The sequence below is a fragment of the Triticum dicoccoides genome, chromosome 1A, assembly GCF_002162155.2.
Source record: "Triticum dicoccoides isolate Atlit2015 ecotype Zavitan chromosome 1A, WEW_v2.0, whole genome shotgun sequence".
Taxonomy (NCBI): domain Eukaryota; kingdom Viridiplantae; phylum Streptophyta; class Magnoliopsida; order Poales; family Poaceae; genus Triticum; species Triticum dicoccoides.
Genome location: NC_041380.1, coordinates 266714635 through 266740276, shown reverse-complemented (window position 1 = coordinate 266740276; position 25642 = coordinate 266714635). Strand labels below are relative to the sequence as shown.

The 25642-nt window shown below is 50.0% G+C and overlaps 1 protein-coding gene across 1 annotated transcript; it reads left to right on the top strand.

The window, feature by feature from the left end:
- The first annotated feature begins 18439 nt into the window (after positions 1-18439).
- LOC119268270 (E3 ubiquitin-protein ligase WAV3-like) lies at positions 18440-20853 on the top strand. Its single transcript, XM_037549866.1, has one exon. The coding sequence runs from the start codon at positions 18487-18489 to the stop codon at positions 20491-20493; it is 2007 nt and encodes a 668-aa protein (XP_037405763.1). The 5' UTR covers positions 18440-18486; the 3' UTR covers positions 20494-20853.
- The last annotated feature ends 4789 nt before the right edge of the window (positions 20854-25642 follow it).

The following is a 25642-nucleotide window of genomic DNA, read 5'->3' as shown; positions in this document are numbered from 1 at the left end:
GTTCACATCGCCATGTGACTACTAGAGTCAATAATCTAGTTCACATCGCCATGTGATTAACACCCAAGAGTTTAGTAGAGTCTATAATCTAGTTCACATCATCATGTGATTAACACTCAGTGAGTTCTAGGGTTTGATCATGTTGTGCTTACGAGAGAGGTTTTAGTCAACGGGTAAGCAACATTCAGATCCGTGTGTTCTTCACAAATATCTATTTCATATTGTAGATGTTGCTACTATGCTCCACTTGGAGCTATTCCAAATGGTTGCTCCACTATACGTATCCGGTTTGCTACTCAGAGTCATCCGGATAGGTGTTAAAGCTTGCACCGACGTAACCCTTTACGCCGAATTCTTCATCACCTCCATAATTGAGAAACATTTCCTTATTCCCAAGGACAATTTTGACCATTGTCCAATGATCCACTCCTGGATCACTCTTATACCCCCTTGCCAGACACGTGGCAAGGCACATTGTGGTACACAACATGGCATATCGTATAGAGCCTATGGCTAAGGCATAGGGGACGACTTTCGTCCTTTCTCTTTCTTCTGCGGTGGTCGAGCTTCAAGTCTTAACTTCACATCTTACAACTCAGGCAAGAACTCCTTCTTTGACTGATCCATCTTGAACTCCTTCAAGATCATGTCAAGGTATGTGCTCTGTGAAAGTCTTATCAGGCGTCTTGATCTATGTCTATAGATCTTGATACCCAACATGTAAGCAGTTTTACACAGGTCTTCCTTCAAAAAACTCCATTCAAACAACCCTTTATGCTTTCCAGAAATTCTACATCAGTTCTGATCAACAATATTTCATCCACATATACCTATCAGAAATGTTGTAGTGCTCCCACTCACTTTCTTGTAAATACAAGTTTCTTGCAAACTTTGTATAAACCCAGAAAGCTTTGATCACCTCATCAAAGCGTATGTTCCAACTCCGAGACGCTTGCTCCAGTACATAGAAGGATCGATGGAGTTTGCATACCTTTTAGCATCCTTAGGATTAACAAAACCTTCTGGTTGTATCATATACAGCCTTTCCTCACGGAAACCGTCAAGGAAACTTTGTTTTGAAATCCATCTGCCAGATTTCGTAAATGAAAAATGCAGCAACTGCTAACACAATTTTAACAGACTTTAGCATCGCTATGATTGAGAAAGTCTCGTCACAAACAACTCCTTGAACTTGTCGGAAACCTCTTTGAGACAAGTCGAGCTTCATAAATGGTGACATTACCATCAGCGTTTGTCTTCTTATTAAAGATCCATTTATTCTCAATGGCTTGCCAATCATCGGGCAAGTCCACCAAAGTCCATACTTTGTTCTCATACATGGATCCTATCTCGGATTTCATGGCTTCCATCCATTTGTTGGAATACGGGCTCACCATCGCTTCTTCACAACTCGTAGGTTCATCGTTGTCCAACAACATGACCTTTAAGACAGGGTTACTACTGAGAAGTTGTACACACCCTTGTCGACCTACGAGGTTTGATAGTAATTTGATCTGAAGCTCCATGATCATCATCATTAGCTTTCTCTTCAACTAATGTAGGTGCCACAGAAACATCTTTCTGTGATGCGCTACTCTCTGGTTGAAGTGAAGGTTCAACAACCTCATCAAGTTCTATCTTCCTCCCACTCAATTCTTTCGAGAGAAACTCTTTCTCGAGAAAGGACCTGTTCCTGGCGACAAACACTTTGCCCTCAGATCTGAGATAGAAGGTATACCCAATCGTCTTGTTTGGGTATTCTATGAAGACACAATTTTTCGCTTTGGGTTCAAGCTTTTCTGGCCGAAGCCTATCGACATAAGCATCATAGCCCCAAACCTTAAGAAACAACAACTTATGTTTCTTGCCAAACCATAGTTCATACAGTGTCGTCTCCACAGACTTAGATGGTGCCCTATTTAAAGTGAATGTAATTGTCACTAATGCATAACCCCAAAATGATAGCCGTATATCGGTAAGATACATCATAGATCGCACCATATCCAATAGGGTGCGATTACGACGTTCAGACACACCATTACGCTATGGTGTTCCATGCGGCATCAATTGTGAAACGATTCCACCTTGTCTTTAGTGATTGCCAAACTCATAACTCAGATACTCTCCCCTTGATCAGATCGTAAGAACTTGATCTTCTTGTTATGATGATTCTCAACTTCACTCTGAAATTGCTTGAACTTTTCAAATGTTTCATATTATGCTTCATTAAGTAAATATACCCATATCTACTCAATTATTCGATGAAGGTGAGAAAATAATGATATCAATTGTGTGCGTCAACACTCATCGGACTGCACACATCAGCATGTATGATTTCCAACAAGTCACTTGCCCATTCCATTGTTCCAAAGAACGGGGTTTTAGTCATCTTGCTAAAGAGGCATGGTTCGCATGTGTCAAGTGAGTTAAAATCAAGTGACTTCAAAAGTCCATTAGCATGGAGGTTCTTTCATGCGCTTTACACCAATATGACCTAAGCGGCAGTGCCACATGAAAGTGGTCCTATCATTATCAACTCTACATCTTTTGGCATCAATGTTATGAACATGTGTATAACTATGACCAGGATTCAATAAACCATTCACATTGGGTGCATGACCATAGAAGGTATTATTCATGTAAACAGAATAACCATTATTCTTTGACTTAAATGAATAACTGTATTGCAATAAACATGATCTAATCATGTTCATGCTCAACGCAGACACCAATGCAAACAACATTTATCTAGGTTCAACACTAATCCCGAAGGTAGAGGGAGCGTGCGATGGTGATCACATCAACCTTGGAAACACTTCCAACACACATCGTCACCTCGCCCTTAGCTAGTCTCCGTTAATTCCGTAGCTTTTGTTTCAAGTTACCAATATTAGCAACTGAACCGGTATCTAATACCCAGGTGCTACTAGGAGTACTAGTAAGGTACACATCAATAACACGCATATATCAAATATACTTTTGTTGAAGTTTCCAGCCTTCTTATCTACCAAGTATTTGAGGCAGTTCCGCAACCAGTGACTATTCCCCTAATAGAAGAACTTTGTCTCGGGTTTGGGTTCTTGGGTTTCTTCACTAGAGCGGCAACTGACTTGCCATTCATGAAGTTTCCCTTCTTGCCCTTGCCCTTGCCCTTCTTTGAAACCAGTGGTCTTGTTAACCATCAACACTTGATGCTCCTTCTTGATTTCTACCTTTATGGCCTTAAGCACGATGAACAGCTCCAGGATCATCTTCCCTTGCATGTTATAGTTCATCACAAAACTCTAGCAGCTTGGTGATAGTGACTGGAGAACTTTTGTCAATCACTCTCTTATCTAGAAGATTAACTCCCACTTGATTCAAGTGATTGAAGTACACAGACATTCTGAGAACATGCTCACTGGCTGAGCTATTCTCCTCCATCTTGTAGGCAAAGATCTTGTCACAAGTCTCAAACCTCTCAACACGGGCATGATCCTCAAATACCAATTTCAGCTCTTGGAACATCTCAAATGTTCCATGGCATTCAAAATGCTTTTGGAGCCCCGACTCTAAGTCGTAAAGCATGGCACACTAAACTATCAGGTAGTCATCAGAACGTGTCTACCATATGTTCACAACATCCACAGACGACGCCAGAGGGGTTGGCACACCGAGCGGTGCATCAAGGACAGAAGCCTTCTGTGTACCAGTGAGGACAATCCTCAGACTACGGCCCAAGTCTACACAATTGCTTACAATATCTTTCAACTTAGTCTTTCTCTAGGAATGTATTAAAACAAGGAGCTAAAGCGCGAGCTATTAATCCACAACATAATTTGCAAAGACAATTTAGACTAGGTTCATGATAATTAAGTTCATCTAATCAAATTATTTAATGAACTCCCACTTAGATAGACATCCCTCTATTCATCTAAGTGATACATGATCTGAATCGACTAGGCCGTGCCCGATCATCATGTGAGACGGACTAGTCATCAACGGTGAACATCTCCATGTTGATCGCATCTACTATACGACTCATGTTCGACCTTTAGGTCTCTTGTGTTCTGAGGCCATGTCTGTACATGCTAGGCTCGTCAAGTCAACCTAAGTGTTTCACATGTGTAAATCTGGCTTACACTCGTTATATGCGAACGTTTGAATCTATCACACCCGATCATCATGTGGTGCTTCAAAACAACGATCCTTTGCAACGGTGCACAGTTAGGGGAAACACTTCCTTGAAATTTTTTGTGAGGGATCATCTTATTTATGCTACCGTCGTTCTAAGCAAATAAGATGCAAACATGATAAACATCACACGCAAATCATAAAGTGACATAATATGGCCAATATCATCTTGCGCCTTTTGATCTCCTTCTTCGAGGCGCGGCATGATCACCTTCATCACCGGCATGAAACCATGATCTCCATCATCGTGTCTTCATGAAGTTGTCTCACCAACTATTACTTCTACTACTATGGCTAACGGTTAGCAATAAAGTAAAGTAATTACATGGCATTTTTCATTGACATGCAGGTCATACAATAAATTAAGACAACTCCTATGGATCCTGTCGGTTGTCATACTCATCGACATGCAAGTCGTGAATCCTATTACAATAACATGATCAATCTCATACATCACATATATATAATTCATCACATCCTTTTGGCCATATCACATCACATAGCATACCCTGCAAAAACAAGTTAGACGTCCTCTAATTGTTGTTGCATGTTTTACATGGCTGCTATGGGTTTCTAGCAAGAACGTTTCTTACCTATGCAAAAGCCACAACAATGATATGCCAATTGCTATTTACCCTTCATAAGGACCATCTTCATCGAATCCGATCTGACTAAAGTGGGAGAGACAGACACCCGCTAGCCATCTTATGCATCAAGTGCATGTCTGTCGGTGGAACCAGTCTCATGTAAGCGTACGTGTAAGGTCGGTCTGGGCCGCTTCATCCCATAATGCCGTCGAATCAAGATAAGACTAGTAACGGTAAGAAAATTGAACAAATCATCGCCCACAACTACTTTGCGTTCTACTCGTGCATAGAATCTACACATAGACCTAGCTCTGATGCCACTGTTGGAGAACATAGTAATAATTCAAAATTTTCCTACGTGTCACCAAGATCAATCTAGGAGATGCTAGCAATGAGAGAGAGGGAGTGCATCTTCATACCCTTGAAGATCGCTAAGCGGAAGCGTTACAATAATGCGGTTGATGGAGTCGTACTCGCGGCGATTCAACTCACGGAAGATCCGATCTAGTACCGAACGGACGGCGCCTCCGTGTTCAACACACGTATAGCCCGGGAACATCTCCTCCTTCTTGATCCAGCAAGGGGAGAGGAGTAGTTGAGGGAGAACTCCAGCAGCACGACGACATGGTGATGGAGGAGCTCGTGGTTCTCCGGTAGGGCTTCGCCAAGCACTACGGAAGAGGAGGAGGAGTTGGAGAAGGGGAGGGCTGCGCCAGGGGAAGGGTGTGGATGCCCTCCCACCCCTCACTATATATAGGGGGAAGGGGAGAGGGGGAGGCGCCCTAGGGTTTCCCCTAGGGGGCGGCGCCTAGGGTAGATTGGATCTCCCTAGGGAAACCCTAGGGAGACTTGCCCCCCAAGACAAGCAGGTGGACGCTTGCCTCCTAAGCCAGGTGGAGGCGCCCCACCTCCCCAGGTAACATGGGAAAGGGTGTGGGGGCGCAGAGCCCCTTAGTGGGATGGTTTGCCCCTCCCCTTGGCCCATGAGGCCCTGCAACACTTGCCGGGGCTCCCGAAACACCTTTCGGTCATGTTGGCCATAGCCTGGTGCCCTCGGAACACTTCCGAACTCCAATACCCTTCATCCAATATATCGATCTTCACCTTTGGACCATTCCAGAACACCTCGTGACGTCCGGGATCTCATATGGGACTCCGAACTACCTTCCGTAACCACATACTATTCCCATTACAACTCTAGCGTCACCGAACCTTAAGTGTGTAGACCCTACGGGTTCGGGAACCATGCATACATGACCGAGACACCTCTCCGGCCAATAACCAATAGTGGGATCTGGATACCCATATTGGCTCCCACATGTTCCATGATGATCTCATCGGATGAACCATGATGTCGCGGATTCAATCAATCCAGTATACAATTCCCTTTGTCTATCGGTATGTTACTTGCCCGAGATTCGATCGTCGGTATCCCTATACCTTGTTCAATCTCGTTACCGGCAAGTCTCTTTACTCGTTCCGTAACGCATGATCCCGTGGCTAACTCATTAGTCACATTGAGCTCATTATGATGATGCATTATCGAGTGGGCCCAAAGATACCTCTCCATCATACGGAGTGACAAATCCCAGTCTCAATTCGTGCCAACCCAACAGATAGTTTCAGAGACACCTGTAGTGCACCTTCATAGTCACCCAGTTACGTTGTGACGTTTGATACACCCAAAGCATTCCTACGGTATCCGAGAGTTGCACAATCTCATGGTCTAAGGAAATGATACTTGACATTAGAAAAGCTCTATGCTTAGGATTTGGTCTTGTCCATCACATCATTCTCCTAGTGATGTCATCCCGTTATCAATTATATCCAATGTCCATGGTCAGGAAACCACAACCATCTATTGATCAATGAGCTAGTCAACTAGAGGCTTACTAGGGACATATTATGGTCTATGTATTCACACATGTATTACGATTTCTGATTAGTACAATTATAGCATGAACAATAGACAATTATCATGAACAAGGAAATATAATAATAACCATTTTATTATTGCCTCTAGGGCATATTTCCAAAATCCATCACAACCAAATCCGAAGGAGCGCCATCGCCACTAGTCACTTTGTGAGCCAAAGAACACGTCCACAGCGAATGGTAGAACAAAGTCCAATGTAGCACGTCGGCTGGGGGGCATCTCCGTGCCACCCACCAGACTTCAGCACCGCCGTCTTCATCCGATGAAGTTGAAGAAGAGCAGCATGGCTGCCTGCCGCTGTCCACCAACCCAGCACCGGAACAATCATCCTCTCGCATAGATCGCCATCGCCACTCCTGATTGGAACAACAACCGCCGACCCACACGAGAAAAAACTAACCTCGCTAATCCGACTAACCAGAGAGGAACATGAGCCATCGACCTGCCGGCGTTGCCTAGGAGAGCACCACCGAGATGGGGGAAGTCGACGCAAATTTATTCGTCTGAGCGTCACTGCCGCCGCCATCGAAGCCACGCCGCCGCGAAAACTATTCCTAAACTATCTACAAGCCGATGCTGAAGCACCAAGGATCTCCACACCTCCCTGCCGCTAGAGCGGCAGATGGAAGGAGGGATATCCCATGGGCTCGCTGCCAGCGGTTAAAGATTGGAAGTAGATGGACATATCTGGTCCCTCAAACGCCCGCGGACGCGCCTGGATGCGTCCGCATGCACTGATCGGGCACGCCTCATATTTGTCACTCTATCCGCCTAACTCATATCCGGCGCCTTATATCCATACTATACATGCAACGTTGATCTACTCTACATGATCAAACGATGGACAATAAAATCGACTGCAATGGAACACAAGATCGGCTGCAAACGAACATTAATAAACTTCGCCACATCCAAAAGATCATAGTTCCTCATCGGATAAGTTCTTAAACTTCTACAACTAAAAACGATATAAGCATTGAGGAGGGGGCGGAATCAAAACTTCCTCGCGGGGCCTTTGCACTTCCAGTGCCAGCGCAACTGTATGCGTCCGCGGTTGGGAGAGGGTCTTGGTCGTCCGACGAGGAGGTGCACCTATCATCGTCGCTGTCGTCGGAATCGGAGAGGACGACGAGCCCCTTCATCAGACAGACTGCCCTATCCTGTTCCCGCTTCAACCTGGCGACCCGAGCCTTCTTCGTCGCTGCCTCCTTTGCCTCGCGCTTCGACCGCTCAATAGCAAGCCAGAGTGCCTTGGCGTTCTTCTGTCGGAGGCAGCGAGCGTGCGTCTCCGCCGTCGTGAGGGACCGGCGGTAGACCCATGCGAGGAGACGCCCGTCCTCGTTGGGGTGCGCCTCCGTCCCGCGGTGGTGGATGGCGGGGGAAGGAGATAGCGCGGGGGCGGTGCGGACTATGCTATCCTGGTGTCACTGCATGCGGGCCGGGAGGGTCCAGTCCGACGTCTGCGCTGCACCAGCATAGGAGCTGCGGCGACGCTCCAGATCCGGAGCTGCCTCCAGTCTCCACCTTGGACCACTTAGCACAATGCGGAGGGCCATCTCCTCCTTGTAGTCGAGCTTAGAGTCGGAGTTGCTGTCGGAGCTGGATATCCTAGTGGATGGGATCAGAATCGGAGAGGGAAAGGAGAGGACAGAGCGGGGGAGTGAGCTAGGGTTCGGAGCGAGGCGCCCGGATTGGGTTTTTTTGTGGAACGGATGTGGGCCGGTGGTGGGTCGGGCCAGTCAGACGGACGCGCCCAGGCGTGCCCGAGCCGTCCCATGTCAGCCCTATATTAGGACTGGATATGAGGCATGTACCAGTTTGCCCAGGCGTTTGTTCATGGTTTAAGAGACCCGTTTGGGTTAATTTTCTTTAACCGGTCTGTGACCGGACAACCTGTCCGGGCATTTGAGACTGGTATGAGAGGCCCGACTGGAGATGCTCTTATGTCACTTATTACAGCTTTGGTGTTTTTTAGAGAAACGTCGGCCTTTATTAACCTGCAAACATATTACAGAGAGTCTCCTGGATGCAATCCGGAGCAGAGTGATAAAAACAAAGACTCAAAGAGTTCAAACTAGACCTAGCTAGAACATGAACTAAGACAACACAGTGTCGACGAACATGCAGGAATGACACAGACGACAGAGCTCCACAGGCCGCCTTGATGTCAGAAATGATCGATCGCACCATGGACCGGTCCCGGGCCGAAGATCGCAGCCTTTGGATCACCGACAGGCAATCAGAATGGAAGATCACATGCGAGTAATTCTCCTGACGAGCCAACAGAACAACCCGGCAAAGAGACAGCGCTTCAGCTAGTTCCGGGGAGGAGACACCAGGTAGAGGTTCAGAGGCCGCCGCCACACACTGGCCAGTGTGGTCCTGCACCACAACACCCACCACCGACGAGTTCCGCTCCAAGGCAACTGCGGCATCTGAATATAGAAGCATTGTACCTGGCGGAGGAGGAGACCACCCAGAGCTAGAAGCCGGTGACACCAGAGGAGCTGCATGCCCAGGTTTGAAGATGTGCTGAAAGATCATCTCCGTGTAAGCCCGCGCCCTTGCTGCTGTGCGTTTCGGAGGAGGAGCCGCTGGCTCATTCCGGGCAGAATTCCTGGCTTCCCAAATGTGCCACAAAGCCACTATGATCATGGATATGTCTTGATTGGAGCCGCACACGAGCAAGTCGAACAGCCATTGCTTGGGAGAGCTGAAAGATGAGTGAAACAATTTGATCCCCAAAGCAGCCTTGATCTCATCCCAAACTGCACGGGCGTGAACACAAAACAGTAGGGCATGCTCTATGTGTAACACCCCGTATGTAACTTGCCATATATGTATTCCAACTCTTGCCATTTCCGGCACTAAGTTATGATATTTCCTCGTTGTCGGGTTTTTGTCTTCGTGTTGTTTTGTCTTTGTCATGCATCTCATATCATGTCATCATGTGCATTGAATTTGCATACGTGTTCGTCTCATGCATCCGAGCATTTTCCCCGTTGTCTGTTTTGCATTCCGGCGCTCCTATGTCCTCCAGTGTCCCTTTCTACCTCTTTTCGTGTGTGGGTATTAAACATTCCTGGATTGGAGCGAGACTTGCCAAGCGGCCTTGGTTTACTACCGGTAGACCGCCTGTCAAGTTTCGTGCCATTTGGACTTTGTTTGATACTCCAACGGTTAACCGAGGGACCGAAAAGGCCTCGTGTGTGTTGCAGCCCAACACCTCTCCAAAGTGGCCCAAAACCCACCTAAACCCCTTCCATCATATAGAGCATTCGATCACGATCGCGTGGCCGAAAACCGTGCTCAATTAGGAACTTCCTAGCTCCTCCTACCTATAAATATAGCCCCCCTCCAAAAATTTCGGGTCATTTCCAACCCTAGACCTAGTCCTCTTCCCCTCCACGCGACCGGACATGTCCGACCGCTGTCGGACACATCGCCGCGGCCAATCGGGATCCGCCACCTGTCGCCACCGCCTCCGCCGACCGCGCGGCCCGCCGGAGCCCGAACCGGGCCCCCGAGCCCGTTCGCCGCGCCCCGCGCCGCCTGGGAGCCGCGCCGCCCCGTCTCCTTCCCGCGCCGGCGAGCCATCGCCCGACGCCGCCGCGCTCCATCACCAGCGACCGCCCCGCGCCGGCGACCGCACCGCCGCGCCGCCCTCCGCCTCAACCGCTGCGACCGGCCTGCGCCACGCCGCCCCACCTCGCCGTCCGGCCCGCGCCTCGCCGCCTCGGAGGGCTCCGGCGTGAACTCCCGCCGCCTTGGCCTCGAACTCCGGCGAACAGTGAACTCCGTCGATCTCCTCGGTTCGCGTGCTGGATCTGGATCTGGATCTGAGGGTTGACCTAATTTTTCCCTAACCCTAGTTATTTTTTTTGTATATTTCATCGCATCATATCTCTGCAACCGTGGCTCCGTTTTGGGCGTGTAGCATATCGAAATGTTATTCTCGATGAGTACTTCATTCCATCTCATTGCATCATGTTCATTTGAGCTCATCTTGATACCCTAAATGCTGTTGGAAAAGTGCTAGTTTCTGTTAGTTTCAGTTTCATATCAGTAATTGGACATTTGTCATTTTTGCCATGATTGATGTGTGCCTCCTATGAACTTGAGCTCTACATATATTTTGAAGTATGCCATGCCATCTTTACACGGGTGTATGCCATGTATTTTTGTGATCTCTGTGATGACTAGCACAAGCATGCAAAGTAGCTCTCGTAATGTTGCTGATTTCAGGGACTTAGAAATATTCTAAGTCTTTGTCCTGTCAATATGTTTATGCCATGTATTCATGTTGCTACAGAGTGATCCGTGCCTCTTTTGAGCATGATCAGTAAGGATGTTTTGTAGATATTGTGGTGCTCTATCCATCCATGTCTTTGTTTGCAATTATGGAGCACCCTAGCTTGACTCAATCGAGCTCTACTTTTGCTATAAAATGTTCCTGGCAGATTGTTTACATGTTAAGCAATTTTGCCGAGCTTGTTGTTGTTGATCCATGCATGCTATGTTGTTCTTATTGCCATGTTTAACTTCTATGCCATGTCTACTTGTTGGGTGTATGCTTAGTTTGTCATGCAATGCCTTGTGGTGAGTGCATCGAGCTCGTAAACATGCCTACTTAATATCTGTTTTGCTATGTTCACATGGTTGCCATTGTATTTTCTGATCCCTTTTGGCTTATGGTCAGCAAGGGACTTTTGTTGTATGCTTTGAGTAGCTTCATGCCATGCTTTGCTTTGCCATGATATGTTCCTGTAGCATGTTGTTTTCTTGCTCTAAACATTGCTTCCTGATGTTGAATTCCTGGCATGTTATTTTCACTTAGTCCGAAACCTAATATCTTTTGCACTTTTGCCATGCTTGTTTGAACTTGCTATTGAGTGAATTAGCCGTAGATCAGTGTTCATCTTTTGTCAAGCATCTTGAGTGGATCCCTGCCATGTATTTTGTTGCTATGTTAGAGTGTTGTAGTTTGTTGTTCTTGATGCATTTCGGTGGCCTCGTGCTGTTAATCGCAGATCGGTGCCATATTTGTTTTGCTTGCCATTTGCAAACCGTGCATCTGATTCCGGTGATCTTAATATTGATTTCGATCGAAATCAACTCGTCTTTCCAGTAGCACTCTTGGTTTTCCAAGTTGAGGCCAGGTTCAATCTTTCCTTTCCGAAACATGCATATGCATCGCATATCACATCCCGCATATCATGCCATGTTTTGCATCATGTTGTTTGTGCATTGCACGTGGTTGATTGTGTCTCCCTTTGCTTGTGTTCTTGCTTGGGTAGAGCCGGGAGACGAGTACGTGAACGAGGAACCCGTTGAGTACGCTTACGAGGATCAAGCTTACGTCAACTCGGAGAACTTTGCAGGCAAGATGACCATACCCTCGAAATCACTTCTATCTTTGCTTGCTAGATGCTCGCTCTTTTGCTATGCCTATGCTATGATACCTACCACTTGCTTATCATGCCTCCCATATTGCCATGTCAAACCTCTAACCCACCTTGTCCTAGCAAACCGTTGTTTGGCTATGTTACCGCTTTGCTCAGCCCCTCTTATAGCGTTGCTAGTTGCAGGTGTAGATTGGAGTTTGTTCCTTGTTGGAACATGTTTATTGTTGGGATATCATTATTATATCTTGTCTATTTTTAATGCATCTATACACTTAGTAAAGGGTGGAAGGCTCGGCCTTATGCCTAGTGTTTTGTTCCACTCTTGCTGCCCTAGTTTCCGTCATACCGGTGTTATGTTCCTTGATTTTGCGTTCCTTACACGATTGGGTTATAATGGGAACCCCTTGACAGTTCGCCTTGAATAAAACTCTTCCAGCAATGCCCAACATTGGTTTTACCATTTGCCACCTAGCCTCTTTTTCCCTTGGGTTCCGTGGACTCAAGGGTCATCTTTATTTTAAACCCCCTGGGGCCAGTGCTCCTCTGAGTGTTGGTCCCACTTGTCAGCCGCCGGTGGCCACCAGGGGCAACTCTAGGCTGGCCTACCGGAAGTTTGGACAATCCGGTGTGCCCTGAGAACGAGATATGTGCAGCTCCTATCGGGATTTGTCGGCACATTCGGGTGGCTTTGCTGGTTTAGTTTTACCATTGTCGAGATGTCTTGTAACCGGGATTCCGAGTCTGATCGGATTGTCTTGGGAGAAGGAATATCCTTTGTTGACTGTGAGAGCTTGTGATGAGCTAAGTTGGGACACCCCTGCAGGGATTTGAACTTTTGAAAGTCGTGCCCGCAGTCATGGGCAGATGGGAATTTGTTAATGTCTGGTTGTAGAAAACCTTAAACTTAACTTAATTAGAATGAATCAACAGAGTGTGTGGCCGTGATGGTCCCTTTTCGGCGGATTCTGGGAAGAGAACACGGTCTTGGGTTATGCTTGAACATAGGTTGTTCTAGGATCACTTCTTGATCATAGTTCATCGATCGTGCCTTTGCCTTCTCTTCTCGCTCTCATTTGCATACGTTAGCCACCAAATATGCTAGTGCTTGCTGCAGCTCCACCTCATACCTTTTACCCTTCCTATAAGCTTAAATAGTCTTGATCGCGAGGGTGTGAGATTGCTGAGTCCCCGAGACTCATAGATTACTTCCAAAACCAGATGCAGGGACCGATGATACCGCTCCAGGTGATGCGACCAAGCTCAAGTGGGAGTTCGATGAGGACTCATGATGATACTACGTTTCCTTTCCAGACGATCAGTAGTGGTGCCCAGTTGGGGCGATCGGGGACTTTGTCGCATTTGGGATTGTTCTTTATTTTGGTTCCGTAGTCGGACCTTGAGTGTATCTGGATGAATGTAATGATATTTATGCATTTGTGTGACGTGGTGAGTGTAAGCCAACTATGTATCTCTTTACCTTATTTATTACATGGGTTGTGTGAAGATTACCTCACTTGCGACATTGCTTACAATGCGGTTATGCCTCTAAGTCGTGCTTCGACACGTGTGAGATATAGCCGCATCGTGGGTGTTACACTATGCTCTCCGGACGCCCATAGAAAAAATAGTCTGTCCTCGTCGGGATCTGACGCTGCAGCATTTGTGCACCCGAAGGCAAGCAATCGTGAGCCAGCCTCCAAAGCACAATTTTCATCTTATTTGGAGCCTGAACGTTCCACAGTTTCTTCCACAATCTTTCCTCCAAAGGCCAGTTCGAGGATTGATCCCCGCCATTAGCATTACGGTCAGACAAGAAACAGCTCGTCCTCGCCATGTTATAGGCCGAACGGACAGTATATTCTCCAAACTTGGTAAAAGGCCACCGAGCAAAATCCAGCCCTCCCTCCCAGTTGATATGAATTCTGAGGATATCATTAGCTACCTCATCAGGGAAGAAGGCTCTCACTGTTTTTCCTCATTCCAGCATTCATTCTCCTCATCAAACAAGCAGTGAACAGTAGCCGAAGCAGGAATTGGAGCCAAGGGTTGCAGCAAAGCCGAAGGAGTAGAAGGTATCCAGTGGTCAGTGAGTATATGTGTGCTCCTTCCATCCCCGAGCCCCCATTTCACCCCTTCTTAAGCAGAGAACGACCATGAAGAATGGCCCGTCAAGTGGCCAAGGCCGAGTAGGGAGCAGATACATTCCAAAAGTCACAGAACGGAAAATACCTCCCTTTTAAGACCTGCGCACACAATGATCCAGGGTCCATCAAGAGGCGCTAGCCCTATTTACCGAGCATCACCTGGTTAAAGAGAACCAAATCCCTGAACCCCATGCCTCCGAGTGCTTTTGGTGTGGAAGGCCAATCCCAAGGGCGCCCATGCATCTTCTTCTTACCATCCTCACAACCCCACCATTGATCAAACACAATCTACCGGAACTTCTCGCATATCGCTACCGGTAAGTGGACACAACTAGAGATGAAAGTGAGAATCGCTTGAGTCTTGGATTTTTGTAAAGTCTCAGTCCCTGCCCTGGACATAGGCCGGTCCGACCAGCCAAAGATATTCTGCCATGCTTTATCTGTGAGAAACTTGAAAGTGCTTGTAGGAGAGGTGCCCACCTCTGTTGGCATACCCAAGTAAGAGCCATGAAAAGTCGCATTGCTTATACCCAACCGATTCTTCACACGATCCTTGACCTCAGCAGGACAATGATTACCAAAGAACACCGTTGACTTATCTCTATTGATTGCTTGCCCCGAACCCGCACAATATGAACTGAGGGTCGCCTCCAATGATGCCACACTCTGAGGATCACTCTTAGCAAAGAAAAAGCTATCATCCGCGAAAAGGAGGTGTGAGATAGACGGGCCATGACGGTCGTTTCGAATCCCATGTAGCTCACCACAAGCCTCCTTTTGGAATAGCAGACTAGATAGACCTTCGGTGCATAAGAGAAAGATATAAGGGCTGATCGGGTCCCCTTGCCGAATGCCACGAGATGGAATCACTGGTTGAGTTAGCTCCCCATTGACTTTGACTGCATACCGAACATTTGTCACACAACGCATCACAGTCTCAATCCAGGAAGAAGCAAAATCCAGCTTAGTCAAGCATTGATGGAGATAGCTCAACTCCACACGATCATAGGCCTTCATCATGTCGATCTTGAGAGCAAAGAAATGTTTCATCACTCGTTGTTTCCTGGTGGTGTGAAGGCATTCATACGTAATCAGAGTATTATCTGTGATCAGCTTGCCAGGAACAAAAGCACTATGAGTCTCAGACACCACCACAGGCAGAATGGCCTTCAACCTGTTAGCTAAGACTTTGGATGCGATTTTGTAGAGAACATTGCAAAGGCTGATAGGGCGAAAGTTCTTTAAGTGTTTGGGCTTGATAGTCTTCGGAATTAGAACGATGACCGAATCACAAAAGCCCTCCGGAATCGGCCTCCCCTCCAAAAAACCATGAACCGCTTGACAAATGTCCTCCCCCAAGAAATCCCAACGTGTCTGGTAAAAGAGGGATGGAAAACCGTCAGGTCCGGGGGCCTTGGTTGGACCCATTTGAAACAACGTCGTCTTGATTTCGTCATTAGAATAAGGCTTGCACAAATCCGCATTCATCTCACTAGACACCTTGTTTGGAATAGCTTGTAAAACCTCCTCAGCAGCCGGACGTGGTTCCGACGTGAAGAGATCTTCATAGAAGGACTACACCATTCCCTTGATCTGCCCTTGAGAGTTGCAAACTGAACCATCCTCCCGGAGAAATGAATGGATCTTGTTAATTCTTCGTCTAGCTGGCGCTCTGGCCTGGAAGAACTTAGTGTTACGATCCCCTGACTTTAGCCAATCCACCCATGAACGCTGCCTTTCCATAATTCCTCCCGTTCAAACAGCTCGCAAAGTTGGCTCTCAATGTGTTTCTCTTCTGATAAAGATGCTGGGGAAGGCAGAGAAGCCCTAATAGAAGCCAGACGATGCTCCATCTTCCCAATATTCTTGCGGATGGAGCCCAAAGATTCCTTGCTCCATGAACGCAGAGAGCCATCCACAATTTTTAAATTTGCCCATGTCGAACTCAAAGAAGAAAGGCCATCTCTGCCAGCAGACCACGCTTGTTCGAGGGTCTCTTTATAATCAGACGCTCGCAGCCACATCGCTTCAAATCTGAAACCATGTTGTACCGGTGCCGAGCGGCGCTGTTGGGACACACGATCCAGATAAATCAGGATTAGGTAGTGATTAGAAGTAGTGGCAATGACATTCTCCACACTGCAATCACTAAAGAGACTAGTGAAGGCACTGTTAGCCACAACATGGTCTAAACTTCAACGGACATTGTTGTTGGGATCTTCCTTATTGCACCAAGTGAACTTCGGACTCGAGTAACCCAAATCAGATAGTCCACAATCCATCAAACAATCCCGAAAGGCAGCCATTTGCAAGTACAACCGCTCCCTAGGACCACAGTGTTCATCCTGAATAAGAACTTCGCTGAAATCACCACAACAAATCCAAGGACCCGTCCAGGAAGGATGCATATGTCGAAGGAGCTCCCAAAAGTGAACTTGTTCCTCTCTCCTTGGTTCCCCATAGACAAAAGAAGCCCACCAAGGCACACCTCCTCCAGCTGGACCTTGACATCTATACACTGCTTATTGGCAGCCCTAACTGTCACTGCCGCTGTATGTGACGAGAAGAGAGCAAGGCCCCCACTGAGCCCCTCGCCGCTAACGACAAAACAACCAGAATAACCCAAAGACCACATGAAATTCTTTACTTTCGAATCCCTCATCTTTGTCTCTGAAAGAAAGAGGAGGGAGGGTCGGTAGAGCTTCACAAGCCAGCGAAGCTCGCCAACTGTCGAGTCCGACCCCAGGCCTCGACAGTTCTAGCAGATGATACTCATTGTGTCTGGCGGGCCTGCCTCGCAGCCGCTGCCGGATCCGCCGATCGAGGGTCTGATGTACGTTGTTTCTTGTTGGACTCCGTATCAGTGACCTGCTCCACACCAGAAGCAGCAGGCAGAGGATCTGAAGTCAAGACCCGGGCTAGAGAGTTGGCATCAGCTAGTTCCTGATCCTGGGCCGAACCCGATGGGAGTGACTTGGCCGATTTCCGCTTCTACCCAGAAGTGTCGTTCTTCTCCTGACCACCAGAGAAAATCTCCCTGCTCGTGGCAGTCGACCTTCCCCTCCCTCGCCCACGGGAGGAGGGCGCACAACCGCGGCCTCGACTAGCCCGTTTGAGAGGAGAGGAGACCTCGCCGTCCGCTGCATTGGAAGCCCGAGGCACACCCGCAGTAGCCCGACCACATGAGGCCGACCCGAGAGCCGCCCGACTTGTCATCCGTCCCAGCAGTGGAAGAGGCGGTAGATGATTTCAAACCATCGGACTTTTTGTGACCCTCATCTGAAACGCAGAGCTTCTTCGCCACATATGGTAAGTCTCCATTCGCATCCCTCATGCCGGGGTTAGGGCACAAGACCAAAGAGTGGTCGAGGATCCCACACGAAAAGCAGTGAAAAGGCAGTCTCTCATACATCACGGAATAGGTGTCCGTCGATTGGAGCCTGACCGAACTCACAGTCACATAGCGGACCAACGGTTCTTGGATGGCGATCTCAACCCTAACCCGCATGTATCCACCCCAACAGCAACCGTCAGCATCACCATCCACCTTACCAATATCACCAATGGGCCTGGCAGGTTCCATACCAAGCTTAGCTTTCATCAACCTTGGTGGCAGGTTCATAATCCGGGTCCATATGGCCAACCGATCAAACTTGGCTTGAAGAGGTTGGATGTTCAGATCAAAGAGCTTGAGCAGAACATCATGCTTGCCCACCACCATGGCGAGCCATCGATCACCCTGGTTCCGTCCACCTGGGTACCAAATTCAGCGACAAAGACGTTGTCACTAGATCGGTCTCATCCTCGTCATCCAAAACCACAGGACGCGCCTCGACTGCTGTCAGCCGAAGCATTTTCATCATCTCCTCCACACGATCCGCCGAGCGATCTGCCGAGGAAGAACCGCCCGCCGAAGGGGACGGATCAGAAACCGCCATTGCCCCCTCAACGTCGAAGAGCGCCCAATCGCCACCAGACGGTGCAGGTTGCTTGCCCCCGAGGGCACCGGACCAGCTTTGGCGGTTTGGTCTTGTGTTAGTACTACGATATCGGTTCAGGCCGGCACGTTGCCCGCCGGCCGTAGTACCGGTCAAAAGAAGGGGGCATGCAGCTGAGCTGATTCAGTACCACTTACCACGTCAGCGAAATCAGCACTGGAATTCTTATTCGGCGGTGGAATGGAGGGAGTATCAATTTAAATCGTGTTCAACACGGAGCGTGCGGGAACGCAGTCAGCAATAATGCAATCGCTGTCATCCTGTACTATTTGTCAAACCTCTCTCACCACAATTTCCTCTGCCTGCGGTCAGAGGCCCATAGCCAAGCCAGGGGCGGCAATGGAGAGCAACAGCAGCACATGCGCCATCTGCAACGGCGACATGTGCCGTGGCGGTGGCGGCGGCAGCGGCTTCACGGCCGATTGCTCCCACCAGTGCCACTACCGCTGTGTCTCCGGGAGCCTCGCCAGCAGCCGCCAAGCCTGCCCGCTCTGCAGCGCGCGATGCCGCGACCTGCCGTCCTTCCGCTCCTCCAAGAGCTCCACGCCGTCACAGCCGCCGCCAGCGTCGCGCGCGCCGGCACAGCCGTTCTTCCGGCCCATGGAGCCACGCGTCTTTGACGACGACGACCCGGTGCTCCGGGCGCCTCGGCCTCTCGGCGACCGGCAGTATGGTGCCGCGAGTGCGACGTCCAGCGGGTCATTGGCGGTGGCGCTCAGCACGCACTGCGAGTACTCATCTCTGGCACGGGACGCGCCCCACGAGAACTTCGCCGTGCTCGTGCACGCCAGGGCTCCGGGGACTAGTGGCGCCGCCACCGGAGGGGCCCCGCCGCGCGCGCGGGCGCCAATCGACCTGGTGACCGTGCTCGACGTAAGCGGCAGCATGGTGGGGAGCAAGCTGGCGCTGCTGAAGCAGGCCATGGGCTTCGTCGTCGACAGCCTCGGCCCTGCGGACCGCCTCTGCGTCGTGTCCTTCTCGTCCGGCGCCAACCGCTTGATGCGGCTCGCGCGCATGTCGGAGTCGGACGGCGGGAAGGACCTGGCGAAGCGCGCCGTGCAGTCCCTCGCGGCGGGCGGCGGCACTAACATCGGAGCCGCCCTGCGCAAGGCCGCCAAGGTGCTGGACGACCGCCTCCACAGGAACGCCGTCGCGAGCGTGATACTTCTGTCGGACGGGCAGGACACGTACACCGTGCCCAGGCGCGGCCGTGACGCCAACTACGACGCGCTCGTGCCTCCTTCCTTCATGTACACCGGAGCCGGCAACCGGTCCGCGCCTGTCCACACGTTTGGGTTCGGCACCGACCACGACGCGGCGGCGATGCATACCATCGCCGAGGCCACCGGCGGCACGTTCTCGTTCATCGAGAACGAGGCGGACATCCAGGACGCATTCGCTCAATGCATCGGGGGGCTCCTCTCGGTCGCCGTGCAGGAATTGCGCGTTGACATCGCGTGCCCGCAATCGGGGGTGCGCGTCCGGTCGGTCAACTCTGGTTGCTACAGGAGCCACATCAACGTGGATGGCCGCTCCGCCTCCATCGACGTCGGCGAGCTGTACGCCGACGAGGAGAGGCGCTTCTTGCTGCTCATGGACGTGCCGAGGGCCCGATCCACCACGGATGTCACCCACCTGATGCAAGTCAGCTGCGCTTACCGAGACATGGTGACTGGATGGCCAACGAACGTGGACGGCGAGGACGCAGTGGTGCTGAGGCCCTCGTGGGCGGTGAGCCTGGAGCGCTGCGCGGAGGTCGAGCGGGAGCGCGTCCGGTTGGCGGCGACGGACGGCATCGCCGCGGCTCGTGCGGCGGCAGAGCGGGGCGCTCACGAGGAGGCGGCCGAGATACTCCAGAGCGGGCAGCGAGCCGTGGCGCGCTCCGCGGCGGCCCGAGCGGGGGACTCCATGTGCGTAGAGTTGTCCCGAGATCTGCAGGAGATGAGCACCCGCGTGGCGGACCGGCGGCGGTACGAGCTGTCCGGGCGCGCGTACATGCTGGCAGGGCTGAGCTCGCACGCGCAGCAGCGCGCGACATCGCGGCAGATGTCTGGCGACAGCGGGACGACGCGCCGCAGGGCAGAGGCGGACCTTGGCACGACGGTAATATCTACGACGGGCGCCACGGCGTCGTACTCGTACGTGACGCCGGCGATGATGGACATGCTGGACAGATCGCGGAGATCGCGCGAAATGACGGCGCTGTCGCAGCAGAGGAGCAAGGAGCGGCGAAGGAGCGCACACTACTGAACCCACCGAGGTAGAGGATCAGGATTGACCTTTGATCGGAGAGCTTCTCTCTACAGTCCACAAACTTTGATTGCATGTGATTCTTTCGTCCACAAACTTAAAAAAAGATACTAGTATATATAATAATGAAGTATACAAATTTGACCCGATGGGGCCAAATATGCACTGGCAATCAGAGCATCGGCGATCTTTGATGGTTGGAGCGATGACGGTGATGATTGGGCGTCGTTCCCATTCCAAGAGGTGTTGTTGCCCAAGAATCTCCCTCATTGTCTTTTTCGATGCCAAGAAATGGTTAGTGCGCAGGTTCGTTGTTGTAGTTCGTCAACCACTGTATTGATTTCTTCGGAGGTTTTTTTTTATGTGTGTAGGCAGAGCTTCGATCTTGTATGGTTCGCTCTTTGCGGGCTTAATTTTTTGTTGTGTGCGCATTTTTGTTGGTTGTGCGAATCTTCGTCATGTAGAAGTTGGATACGTGTTTACTGTGTTTATATCCCCTTTCTTGATTTTGATTTTGAGTCAATAAAATCTACTCATCAACAGATTTGCTGCATGGTTGGGAACAAGTAAAACACCCTCCCCGTCTCCCTCCTCCCAGGCATTTCTCCCCTACTTTCACCCTTCTCGCGCTCTCACACCACCACTCTGATAGGTTCAAGGTAGGGGGGTTGATCTATTATGCTCTTTGAAGTAGTAGCTATTACAATCGATTACAGGAGCTATGCTCGAATGGGGAATAAGAGGGATGAACTAGGGTTCGGGAAAGGAAAGTAGGTAGCCGCCGCCAGGTTGTTCCTGATCCACTGGATGCCGTTCCAGTCGTCGCTCCAGGTTAAGTAGAGTGCTGCCTGGCCGTGGCCCATTCTAGGCCCGTGTACCTTGGGTTGGGCTTCTTGGCGCGGCTGGGCCGCGCCTCCTCCTGGTGTTGCTTGCTGGCTCGCGGATCCGCACTGTTAGGGTTGCTAACATCCCCTTCTCCTTGAGTGGCGGCTTGACCCCAAGCCACTGTGTGGGGAAAGCGAGCCTGCAGTGCTTGCCGATCTTCCCAAGTGTCGTCCAGGTTGGAGGCGCCAGTCCATCTGACCTTGACTTGCTCGATCATGCCCCCATTCTTGCGGCGCCATTTAGACTGTAGGATCTCACTAGGCACAGCCAAATCGTTAGTGTTGTAAGGAAGTTCAGACTGAACTGTCATACCCGGCGACAAAGCTCGGCGAAGCTGGGACACGTGAAACACAGGGTGCACCGTGGCCTGTGGTGGCAGTTGTAGTTTGTAGGCCACTGCGTTGATCTTCTCGATGATGGGGAACGGCCCGTAGAATTTGAAGGATAGTTTGTGGTTTGCCCGGGGAGCAATGGATGTCTGAATGTAAGGTTGAAATTTCAGATAAACCTGATCGCCCACCTCGAACTCGCAGAAAGAGCGCTTCTAATCAGCGTGTATCTTCATGTAGTTCTTGGCACGATGAAGATGTTGCTGCACCAAATTCTGCATGATTGCGCGCTCTTCCAGCCAGGCCGATAAGAAAGGTACTGAGCATGAAGTGGATGCTGATATGCCCCAGTACTTGGGCTCGTGGCCAAACATGGCCTTGAAGGGTGACATGCCGATGGCCGAATGGTGTGAGGAGTCGTACCAAAACTGAGCCAGTGGGATCCAATAACTCCAGCACCGGGGGCATGCATGTGTGAAGCAGCGCAAGAAGGTTTCAACGCACTGGTTCACGCGTTCCGTTTGCCCATCTGTTTGAGGGTGTTTTGCTGTGCTCAGCCGAAGCTCTGTGCCTGCATACTTGAACAACTCTTGCCAAAAGTGACTGGTGAAGACCGGATCTCTGTCCGAGACAATGGCTCCTGGCAACCCATGTATCTTGTAGGATTGAGTCATGTAGAGTTGCGCCACTTTGGATGTTGTATACGGGTGGGCTAAGGGCAAGAAATGTGCATATCTGGTGCGTTTATCCACGATCACCCAAAGACAATTGTGCTTTCCAGATTGCGGCAGTCCATCCACGAAATCCATAGTGATAAGATCCCATGGCTCTTTCGGCATTGGCAGAGGTTGCAAGAGGCATGGAGAAGCTGCTCTATCTGGTTTTGCTTGTTGGCAGACCGAGCAGCATTGCACATACTCCTGCACATGTGTTTTCATTTTAGGCCAGGCGAACAGGCGTCGAATCTTGCGATATGTAAGTGGATAGCCCGAGTGCCCCCCTCCCCCCAGTCAGCTATCATGGAAGGCTCCAATGATTTGTTGTTGCATTGTTGTCGATCCACCCAGCCAAATGCGCCCTCGGAAGCGAATGATGCCCTGTTGCAGAGTAAACCGTCCTTTGGGGTCTAGTCGTACAGCTAGCTGCTCGAGCAAACGCCGGGCCTGGGGATTGCTGTTATAACTGTTGTTGATGTCTTCCAACCATGTAGGTTGGCATACTGTCAGAGCAGATAGCATGTCAGAGGGATTGGCGCGAGATAAGGCATCTGCGGCCGTGTTTTAGAGCCCTTTTGTACCTGATTTTATACTGAAGACCTAGGAACTTAGTAAAAGCTTTTTGTTGCCAGGGAGTGGTGAGTCTTTGCTGCTCCAGATGGACCAAGCTCTTATGATCTATGTATATCACAAATTCTGCATGTTGTAGATACAATCTCCATTGGTCCACTGCCATGATGACTGCCAAGAACTCTTTTTCATAAGTTGTCAGCCCTTGATATCTTGGTGATAGGGCTTTGCTCATGAAGGCGATGGGATGTCCTTTCTGTTGCAGAACAGCTCCAATTCCTTTGTCACTAGCATCCGTTTCTGCAATGAACTGTTCCTCGAAGTTAGGTAAGGCCAGAACCGGGGCTGAGATTAACTGCTGCTTGAGCAACTGAAAGGCTGTGTCCGTGTTGCTCGTCCAGATGAAGGGTACCCCCTTTTTTAAGAGGTTGAAAAGAGGTTGAGCGATCACACCAAAGTTCCTCACGAAACGCCTGTAATAGCCGCCAATCCCAAAAAGCTACGCACCCCTTTTGCGTCAGTTGGAGTTGCCCATGCACTAACTACCTGAACTTTACTGGGTTCTGTGGCCACGCCTTTCTCACTAATGACATGCCCGAGGTAGGAAAGTTTCTTTTGACCAAACTCGCACTTAGAGAGTTTTACTTTCCACTGATCTCGCAGCAGCAGTTGGAACACTTGTGGTAGATGACTGGCATGATCCTGCAGAGTTTTGCTGAAAATGAGAATGCCGTCGAAGAACAGCAACACACAGTGGCAGAGTAGGGGTTGGAGTGCGGTATGGAGTCCCCCGTTGAATGTGGCCGGACCCCCAGCCAACTCAAAGGAGACCACCTTGAATTCGTAGTGACCTGAATGGGTTTGGAATGTTGTTTTGTACTCCTCGACTGGTGCCAGCTGTATTTGATGGTATCCTGACCTAAGATCCAATCTCGAGAACCAAAATGCTCCATGTAACTCATCCAAAAGCTCTTCAATTACGGGCACCGGGAACTTAGCCACTGTTGTGATTGCATCCAGATGTCCATAGTCTACGCACATCCGCCACGTGCCATCCTTCTTTTTCGCCAAGATCACTGGAGAAGAAAATGGGCTGGAGCTTTTCTAGATCACTCCTTGATGAAGCAATTCTGCAACCTGAGCGTCAATCTCATCTTTATGGTCAGGCTTATGAAGGTAAGGTCGTATGTTGATAGGTTGAGCTCCTGGGATCAGTGGTATCTTGTGATCACAGTCACGCCGTGGCGGCAATCCCACCGGTTCACTAAAAGTCACGGAAAAATCATCGACTACTTGATGTATGCTGTCTGGTACTGCATTTGGGTTGTCCTCCTTTGTGGAGGGTGCACACACATACACCATATGTGTAATAGCTCCTGTTCTGCACAGATTCTGCAATTGCAATGCGTTGATCACTGAGCATTTTGAAGATTGGGCTTCATGACCTTGCAGACGAGTGACACCGTCGGGGTTTTTGATCTCAATGAGTTTCGCACGCTAGTCAACTGTCATCGGTCTGCTTGCTTCCAGCCAGTCCATCCCCAGGATGGCATCGTAAGTGTCGAGCGCCAAGATCTTCATATCTGTGATGAATTCACTGCCTTGGGTGCATCATGCACAAGTTGGCAGTTCAGAGACATAGGCGAGCTCGCCCTCATCAGCTACACAGACCTTGCAAGCGCGTGGTAGAGTTCGCGCTCCTGACAGCTTTGCGGCGAGCGTGTGATTGATGAGCACTTCCTGGCCTTGAATCCACGCGTGTAGTTGGAATGCCTTTGCGGAGACACCACCGAAAAGGGCCTGGCACGAGATCGCCATCACTGTCTCAGTTATTGGGGCCGTGGGTGAGGAGTCGATGGTGTCGTCGATGTCGAAGAGTTCCAGCAGCTCCTCCATGACGTGGAGCTGCACGGATGTGGGGCACACATGATCGTGTCCCCATCGTTCGCCACACTTGAAGCATAAGCCGCGCGCTCGGTGGTAGTCGCGCAGGGTCTTGAGTTTCGCCGTATCGCCGTGCGCCGCCTCGGTCCCTCATCGATCCGCCGCGGGAGCAGCTGTGTGACGCCCGGGTAATCAAGCTACAGTAACCCTGCGCTAATGATGCCAAGTCACCTAGGTTACTGTTGGTAAACTCGTGTTAGTTCAAAACGATTCAAATTCAAATTTAAAATATAGGCAAACAACAAAAGTTTTTCAAAATTTAAAACAAAAATGTTCGGGAGATGCCATATTTTACATAAGTCAATATGGTGTAATAGACACAATTTTATAAAATGTCTAAATAATTTAAACTGATTTAAAACAGAAAAGTAAATAAATAAAAGAAAAGAAAACAAGACTAAAACAAAACAAAAGAGAAGAAACCCCCCCGGGGCTCCGGCCCAGCAGGCAACCGGCCCAACTGGGCCACGACCTGCCAGGCCGGCCCAAATCCCCACTGGCCCCAACCGGCCCATCCCGTGCCCCATAACCTCCCACCCACTCCCCCACGGACCCACCGACACTCCCCCGCACCCCCCTCGCAAAATATCTCTCCCCCTCTCCCCCGATTGGATCGGGATCGAGGGAGGAGGCCCTCGCCGCCGCCCGGACCGCGTCGACGCCACCCGGAGCTCGCCGCCACCTCACCGGGCTCCTTCCCCTCCG